The sequence below is a fragment of the Taurulus bubalis genome (assembly GCF_910589615.1).
Source record: "Taurulus bubalis genome assembly, chromosome: 1".
Classification (NCBI taxonomy): domain Eukaryota; kingdom Metazoa; phylum Chordata; class Actinopteri; order Perciformes; family Cottidae; genus Taurulus; species Taurulus bubalis.
This window is the reverse complement of record NC_136589.1, coordinates 42960552-42969594: the sequence shown is the minus strand read 5'-3', so window position 1 is coordinate 42969594 and position 9043 is coordinate 42960552. Positions and strand designations below refer to the sequence as shown.

General features: G+C 40.5%; 1 protein-coding gene across 2 annotated transcripts in view; it reads right to left on the bottom strand.

Moving 5' to 3' along the window:
- gtpbp4 (GTP binding protein 4) overlaps positions 1 to 8447 on the bottom strand; it is a 9896-nt gene extending 1449 nt beyond the window's left edge. Inside the window, exons 1-15 of one of the 2 annotated variants that reach the window (XM_079225710.1) lie at positions 8372 to 8447; positions 7417 to 7587; positions 7218 to 7321; positions 6529 to 6665; positions 5522 to 5622; positions 5343 to 5435; positions 4632 to 4823; positions 3755 to 3820; positions 3476 to 3565; positions 3214 to 3324; positions 2030 to 2107; positions 1887 to 1938; positions 1698 to 1798; positions 1059 to 1256; positions 441 to 506 (exon numbers count right to left, since the gene is read on the bottom strand). In XM_079225710.1, coding sequence (XP_079081836.1) covers positions 441 to 506; positions 1059 to 1256; positions 1698 to 1798; positions 1887 to 1938; positions 2030 to 2107; positions 3214 to 3324; positions 3476 to 3565; positions 3755 to 3820; positions 4632 to 4823; positions 5343 to 5435; positions 5522 to 5622; positions 6529 to 6665; positions 7218 to 7321; positions 7417 to 7587; positions 8372 to 8419 — 1608 coding nt within the window. In that variant the 5' untranslated portion in view covers positions 8420 to 8447. The remainder of the gene's footprint in view (positions 1 to 440; positions 507 to 1058; positions 1257 to 1697; positions 1799 to 1886; positions 1939 to 2029; positions 2108 to 3213; positions 3325 to 3475; positions 3566 to 3754; positions 3821 to 4631; positions 4824 to 5342; positions 5436 to 5521; positions 5623 to 6528; positions 6666 to 7217; positions 7322 to 7416; positions 7588 to 8371) is intronic. The other variant, XM_079225711.1, reaches the window with a different exon arrangement.
- Between the last annotated feature and the right edge of the window lie 596 nt (positions 8448 to 9043).

The window sequence follows — 9043 nt, the reverse complement described above, 5'->3', positions numbered from 1 at the left end:
GATGATCGAGCTGCTTTTCTTAGGCTGCCATCTGTTGTGTTTAAAGAGACAATGCTTCCAAGTTTAATTTTATTTTTTAAAGCTCCGTTAGCCAGTATTTAGCCGACGTTTGTACTCCATTCAGTCTCTTTTAACCCTCATTCACTATCATCCAACTCTCTGAACAATAAACACATGCTAAACCACTGCTACAAGCCATATTTAACAATGTAACATTCCTTTACCGTTTAACATTACATTATCTAGTTTGGGGCTTTGACAGATTAACTAGGAGCTCATTCTCTGCTAAAAAGGTCAAAAGGAGAATGTTGAAATTATTTTCAGGACATTTTACTTTCCATGTGTTTTTAAATTGCTGGAAAATCTAACTGTTTTCCGGGACTGGTATCGTATTATAGAGTCAAAGCGTCCCGTGGGTTCTGGTCTAGACAGGAACTTACATCGTCCTTGTCCTCCATGTCCAAACCGAGGTCGCCCATCTCCTTCTCCAGCTTCTTCCTTTCAACCTGTGACAAAGGAAAAAAAGAAAAACAGTGGTGAATTTTAAGATATCGTTTCGTTGTATAAATGTATCGTATTGTAAATGTATCATATTGTTGTATAAATGTAACGTATGAATGTATCGTATCCTTGTATGAATGCATCGTATCCTTGTATGAATGTATCGTAGTATGAATGTATCGTTGTATGAATGTATCGTTGTATGAATGTATCGTTGTATGAATGTATCGTTGTATGAATGTGTCGTTGCATAAATGTGTCGTTGCATAAATGTGTCGTTGCATAAATGTCTCGTTGCATCGTATTGTTGTATAAATGTAACGTATGAATGTATCGTATGAATGTATCGCATCGTTGCATTAATGTATTGTATTATAAATGTATCGTATCGTTGTATGAATGTATCGTATGAATGTATCGTATGAATAAATCGTGGCATAAATGTGTCGTTGCATCGATGTATCAATGTGTCGTTGCATCGATGTATGAATGTATTGTTGCATCGATGTATGAATGCATCGTATCGATATATTGTAGTATCGACGGCGCCCCCTCACCTTGGTGGCGGTCCTGGGCATGCGGGGTCTGTGCACGTCCTTGTCCTTGGACATCACGACCATGAGGTGCTTCTTGTCGCGGATCTGCTTGGCCAGAACGCGGATCTCCTGCATCTCCTCGTCCTCGCTCTCCTCGTCGGAGTCGTACTCTCCGGCTCGCTCCTTCAGCTCCTCCTCCTTCTCCAGCAGCTCCAGTTTCTGCGAGACAGGAAGTCAAGACGCTCAGAAGACAGAAATCCAGATCTCTCTTGCTTTATTTAACCACGTCATCCTCAGGATAAAAGATACCACCATGAAATTTAACCAGTTCATATTGACAAATTTGTGAAATAAACATCAAAAATGTGATTTTTTTAAATGTTTTCTTTCCTCTAGTCTGAAATCTACATACAACATACGGAAAAATGTCTCACTGCACCGGTGAATGTTTCAAATATTCCCACCGTTAATAATCATGATGGATAAATACGTTTCAACTGCTGGGTGTAATAATAATGATAATAATAATAATGATAATAATAATAATAATAATTAACCAGTGACTAGTTTTCCAGCCGGTCTCTGGTTCCAGTTGCTAATATGAAGATTATATTTGTCGACATTTGTCTTTTTTTTTTTATTAGTTTTGCAGAAACTCACCATCATGATTTCGGGATCGATGTAGTCGGCGATGTTGTGGCCCTCCCACACCTCGGGGATGCGGTCATTCTTCTCGTCTTCGTTCATCAGATCCCAGTATTCTATTTTATATGAATAAATAAAACAATATCAGTAACCAGATGTAAACGTTTACTTTAACATATTCACAGTGAAATGAAGGACTCTTACTCTGCAGGTCCAGAATGTAGTCGTCTCCCATCTCCATCTCCAGATCTCTCTCCTGTGAGATGAACGATAAAATGTTTTATTAAACACAGATGTTCGGTGCGTCTCCGTTGACCGCAGAGAACGGACAGAAACAGCGGACGTACCGTTTTGCGTTTGGGTGCGTCGACCTCCATCGCCTTCTTGCGATTCAGGGCTCCTTCTGGGATGAATGGAGGCCTGGCCTGGAAAACAATAATAACAACAGTATCACCTGCCGACTAATCAATACATAGAATCGACGGAGATCCGGACAAAAACGCTTTGTTATCGTCATTTATCGTGGTTATTTGCAGAAAAATGCACAATTCAAATGATTATGAAATAAATTATTGTATTTTTATTTAAAAATCTACCCCGATTAAAACATTTTTGGGGTTTTAATTATATATTACAGGCTGCTTAGAGCTAGGGTAAGGAAGTTAAACAGGTCATAATATAATCTCATATTAAAAAAAATATATATTTTATTATTATTACTATTTTACAAGATTCTTTCACGGACTGCGTTAATTTAGCCGTTAGCTCCGTTATCTAGCTTATTTAGCTCCATTATCTATCTTATTTAGCCGTTAGCTTCGCTATATAGCTTATTTAGCCATTAGCTTCGTTATCTAGCTTATTTAGCCATCAGCTTCGTTATCTAGCTTATTTAGCTTTGATATCTAGTTTATTTAGCCATTAGCTTTGTTATCTAGCTTATTTAGCTTTGATATCTATCTTATTTAGCCGTTAGCTCCGTTATCTAGCTTATTTAGCCGTTAGCTCCGTTACCTAGCTTATTTAGTTGTTAGCTTCTTTATCTAGCTTATTTAGTTGTTAGCTTTGTTACCTAGTTTATTTAGCCTTTAGCTCCGTTATCTAGCTTAGTTATCTTGCTTATTTAATCGTTTGCTCCGTTATCTAGCTTATTTAGCTCCGTTATCTAGCTTATTTAGCTCCGTTATCTAGCTTAGTTATCTTGCTTATTTAATCGTTTGCTCCGTTACCTAGCTTATTTAGCCTTTAGCTCCGTTATCTAGCTTAGTTATCTTGCTTATTTAATCGTTTGCTCCGTTACCTAGCTTATTTAGCCTTTAGCTCCGTTATCTAGCTTATTTAGCCTTTAGCTCCGTTATCTAGCTTAGTTATCTTGCTTATTTAATCGTTTGCTCCGTTATCTAGCTTATTTAGCTGTTAGCCATTTACTGCATATGGTCTTCCACCGTTCTTGCGTCGGGGCGAACGTAAACATTGAGCCCCGCGCCAACACACTTAATTCGGCGACTTCCGACTTCGCGGCTGCGTTTACCTTCTCGTCCCTCTTGGCAGGCATGGCCAGGTGCAGCCGGTTGAGGACGTCGTGGACCTTCTTGCCCTTCATCTTGGTGTCGACGCGATGGGCGAGGAGCCGGTCACAGGCCTGACGAACACAAGCAACCATGAGCCACAGCAACAACACAAGCAACCATGAGCCACAGCAGCAACACAAGCAACCATGAGCCACAGCAACAACACAACACAAGCAACCGTGAGCCACAACAGAACACAAGCAACCATGAGCCACGGCTCACCTCAGTTTTCACTTGCATGATTCCCTCCTCGGTCAGGGTGCTGGTCTCGATCACAAGGATTCCCTCGGTGGAGAGATCCGCAAAGATTTTCTGAAGGCAAAACAATTTACAAAAACTTTAGCACAATACTTCAGTTTGTTCTGGTGGTTTGGGACCAGATCCACAATGAACTCCAAATGACACATTTACTTCTAGTTCACCTCGTCTAACGGGAAATTGTGGCAAAAAAGAACAACAACAACAAGAAGAGACATTTGACGGAGCTTGGTCTTCACCCACCTGGTCCTCCTCCGGCAGCTCGCTGATCTTCTTCACGTCACATTTGTTGGCGACGATGATGAGCGGCTGCAGGGAGCGAGACACACGAGTGTTACTCCATCAGCTTCACGCCGTCAGAGAAAGCGTCCTGCATGTTTAGCAGGATGCTTTCCACCAACACATCCTTTTGTTTATACATCGCTCTCTTTTTTTTAATCTTAATTATCACCGCCACACTATCTAACTCTAACCTTTTGGAAACCACCCTATTTTTAGGCTCTTTCCTCGAAAAGGTCATCCCCAAACTAAATAGGGTGTATCTCTGCAACCACTAGGGTTATTTGAATAATTTGGGTGATATAATAAAAGGTACACATGTGAGATTTTGTTCAGATGTGTAAATATCAGTCTATATGTTACTGGTTATGAGTAAATGAAGATGATACACAAAGAAAATAAACAGAAAATACACAGAAGAAAAAAAAGAAAAGGTTTCAGGTCCGCCTATATAAAAAATAAAAAAAATTAATCACTTTCAGGATGATTATTTCTTTGAAATGATGCAGCTGTAATGTCCAACTCTAACCCAAATCATAGCACAATATGTGAACATTCTCTCTGCAAAGGTTGACTTTAACTTTGTTCTGCTTCACTTTATCAGAGAGGGTTTAGTACAGAGAACATTCAGAGGTCTCATTGGCTGGGGCTATTTGAATTTCCTCATGTACCAAACCATATATTTCACTTGTATATTACTTATGGTGTTAAATAAATGTTTTCTCTCTCCATAAAGCAAGCTATGATTTACAGTTTTATATAACAATCGCTCAGTCTGCTCCCCTAGGGCGGGATTGGTTTCTAAAAGGTGAAGAAGCATCAGGCATGAAGGAAGTCGGACCTTGTTGGCAAACAGCGGCCGGATGCTGTTGAAGAGCTCCAGCTGCTCCTGCAGGTTGTGGCCGCACTGCTCAGACACGTCCATGACGTAGAGGACCGCCGCCCGCAGGTGAGCCAGGGCCGTGATGGCCTGCATCTCGATGGTGTTCCTGTCCTCCAGAGGGTGGTCCAGGATACCGGGGGTGTCCACCACCTAGACACAGACCGGAGGATTCAAGTTCTGTCCTCTCTCATGGTTGTTTAACTCTCAAGTGAAAGAAACCTCAATGAGCTTCATATAAAAAGTAAGAAGGAATGGTGGATTTAAAGTATGTGAAATACTTTAAAAAACTTTGATACGAAACGGCCGTACGGATGTTTTTTAGGTCATGAACTTTTAGCAACATTTTCCCCCATTAAAAACTTGCACAACTAAGTAAAACAAATGAAAATATGTCTGAAAAAAGTCCAAAATGATTAGCAACGCAAATGAAACTAAATACTAAAAATAGTTTTCTTTGTTTTATTTATTTATATATATATATATATATATATATATATAATAAATATTTTCTTTAATATATATATATAAAATAAAATCAGAAAATTGTTTTTAGAAAATTAAACAATTGTGGAAAACCTCTGAAAAATATACACAGAATGTCCTTGATGTAAACACACTCCACATATAAAGCGAACGAGAAGGACCAAACAAGAGAGAGTGCGTTCTCACCTGCCAGCGCAGGTATCTGTAGTCCATGTGACCCACAAACAGAGACTTGGTGGTGAACGCGTAGGGCTGGACATCAACGTCTGCTCTGGTCACCTGACCAGGAATTCCACGTACACCATGTTATCTCCAGCCTCGATAATAATGATACTGTTTCATATTATTATTAGAGAGGCATTTACCTTGTTGATGAAACTGGACTTGCCGACGTTGGGGTACCCGCACAGAAGCAGGGTCCTGGTGTTGGGGTCGATGCTCGGCAGACGGGACAGATGCTGACGCACTGTGGAAACGGGGCGACACAGGTTAACAGCAACACAACCAGGCTGAGGAAAACCTCTCAGCGGTCTGAAAAAGTGAAGAAAAAACAACCTGAAAGCAGAAATCAAAGCAACTAAGAGGAGCTTTCATTTCCCCCCCCTGTGGACTCAAGTCGTAGTGTCTCTAAACACAAGGGTCCCTTTAGAAAACCTCTCATTTTACTGCAGCAGTGGCCGACCGTCTGGATACATTTAAAGCCAACAACTAGAGTCATAGGCCCAATCCCAATCGCCCCCCTAAACCCTCAAGGATTTACTGGCGTCAGCTGCTAAGTGTGAGAGTCTGTGAGGGCTTGAACTGGTGTGAATATGAATGGAACGGCACTTTGCTGCAACATATCACGTGACTACATACAAAAATATTGTGTACAATTGTGTATTCATTTTATACTTTTTATTCACTGATTTGATTTTTTCCTTTACTCGTTTTTGGCAAAACAAAATGTTTGATGAATGTAAAAAAAAATATTATATATATTTTCTGCTTGCATTCCTCTGATTTGATGTGTTTTTATGTCCCATCTTTAATCCGTAATGTTGTAGTGTAAACGTATTTTATCGGGTTGAACACCAACTTGTCTCTTTGTTTACCTTTTTGTTTTTTTTTACGTCTTCATGCTTCCATTGGGAACTGTGTGTTTAACGTCACGTTGCTATGAACTGTGGGTAATTCTGTTAGGCAAAGTCAGCATCTAATGCCGACTTGGGGAAAGGGATCATAAAGGGCTAAAAATGTCTGCCAGAGACTCAAGCACTCTACGATGTGACAATGGGACACCCCTAAACCCTCAAGGACTTCGCGGGAGCGCGCCTCAAAGTCCGTGAGTCCGTAAGGGTGGAGATCGGGATTGGCCCATAGTCTCGGTTACCTTGTTCCAGATACTCCAGACTGGACTTCTGCCGCTTCAGGATGGTGCACATGCGACCCAGAGCGGCTCTCTTCAGCTGTTTACAGCGGTACAGAGAATCTCCGTACTTCATGAGGCGCACATAGTCTTTGGCAACACTGGAGAAAAAGACAAAAAAAACATGTTACATGCATTCAGTTTTCCTGTGTTTTCTATCCAACTAAATTCAAGCCGTTGTCCCAGAGAGCCAAAGCCCATTAACAAATGTGTGAGTTTAACACATGACCGGCTGTCGGTAAACGCAGACACCTCGTAACAGCCCGTTGTATCACGGTAATCCTTTGCTAGTCCCGCAGAGGGGAAATTGCAGGATTACAGCAGCAGTGCACACAAGAGACACATAGTAAATAAAAATCAAGTAATATAAATAAACAGTAAAGAAGAATACAATAGCAATATAAAATATACAGATGGAAAAAAAAGTATATACATGTATTTATATTGCACCAATGGAACGTAATTAAAGTGTTTGTGGTGTACTGTGAGCTCAGCTTGTTGTGCAGCATGACAGCAGCGGGAAGGAAGGACTTTCACAAATAAATCACAGTAAATAACAATCACACAAAACACTCTTTCCTGCCCGATGTTAACATTTGTGTTTCTTCCAAGCAGAGCAACGATGTATAAATATATCTAACATTTTAACTTACTTGTCGATCAAATTCTTGGCGATGTTGATCTGGCCCAAGGCCAGCTTATAATGATCTTTGTCGTACAACACGTTCATCAGATCGGCGTAGAACGGGTGGATGTCCTGCGAGGGAAAAAACAAACAAAACGTCGTCAAACTCCACAAACCAATGACCTCAAACGTGACACGAGCGGCGGCGGCGTGGAGGCGGGACGTACGGCGAGCATGGGGAAGTCGGTGAGGATCTGCGTGAGGCGGTCGTGGTAGCTCTGCTGGGTGAACTTCACCTTCCGCATGTAAAAATGGCGGATGCGGTGGATCTGGTAGTGCTTGTGCACCACCGTGGGCGTCTTCCTTTGCGTTTTGGATAAAGTGATGTCGATGAAGTCCTGCAGAGAGAGGGGACAGGAGTCAGGGGCTTAGTTCACATCCGTCACTCCACCAGGAACCGGATAAACAAGACATTCAATATGGTTTTCAATTATTTGTCTCATCTGTTATGGCTTTGCCATTTCCTACCTAAACTTGAACCTCTTCTGCCTTGGATAATATGAGCAGATACAGTATTTAAGTCACTGCAAAATGTACTTTTCATATAAATAAACATTGGATCACACACTGGAACAGCTGTTTTCCTGTACTGCCAAACTACATTAACAAATCGGTCTGTTTAATATGTAATCGCCTGTCAATTAAAAGCAGACACATCATAACAACGTTTTATATTATGGCCTCAAAAGTTACACGTTACAATTAATACACATTTTAAACTTTATTTTCGCTAGTAAGCCTAACTTGTGTGAGTCCAACCCCCGATAGAGACACCGTATTTAAAAGGACAGAACACGTTTTCCTATATAGTGCTGCCAAACTACATTAACAAATATGTCAGTTTAATACAGTCTCCTGTCAGTGAAAAAAAAACACCTTCTAACAGCGTTTTGTTTCATGTCCTCTGGTCCATTCGGCATAACATTTATTGGAGGAACGTTAGCTGTATTTTAATACGTGATGGATTGCCTCTCCGCAGCAGCGCAGCACGTGTTTTCCTCCCCGGCGCAGCGCCTCCATGTTTGTTTCATAACTTCGTGGATTCTTCTCTCAGAGCACAAACATGAGACCCGGCGGAACAACGACCGTTAAAACCGCCGAAAGACGAAGAGTAAAACGTACCTTCGCGGTGGGAACCACCATAATCTTCTTGAAATTGTAGAGTGCCATCTTGTCGGACACGTTGTGGTCCGCAGACGTCACGGGGAAAGGAACGCTCCTCGTTCCGTTAGAACCGGAAGAGACGCGGAAAAACAAGGAAGCTCTTCTGCACGTCGCCACCTGGCGGCCGGAGACAGGAATAACAAGACCAAATAAAAACAACCTGTCACAGTTTCTAGCTGTTCTATAAAATTAAAACAAACTAAAGTTAGTAATAAGTATAACTACTTCTATTATTTTCATTATTATATTTGTTTAAAATGTACACACTACATATTTTTAAAGTATGTTTTGTACATTTTTCTATTCTTCAATTATTTGTCTTGACTTTTGCACTACTTTGCTTTTATTTCTATATTATTTTTATTATGCATAAACACGTTTTATCTGCACTTACAGTTTACAGATGTATGTTCCATTCATTATTTTTCACAGTACTATCCCCTCCCTGCTCATGAAAACAACAATAATAATAAAACTGTATATCATGTATAACATTTATAATTTCAATTCAATTTATTTTGGTCAGCCCAAAATCACAAATTACAATCCTCAGTCACTTCAACGGGGTTAAGTGCAATAGATGACGTAATATCATATAGTAACAACACATTCAATGCATTTAAAATAATT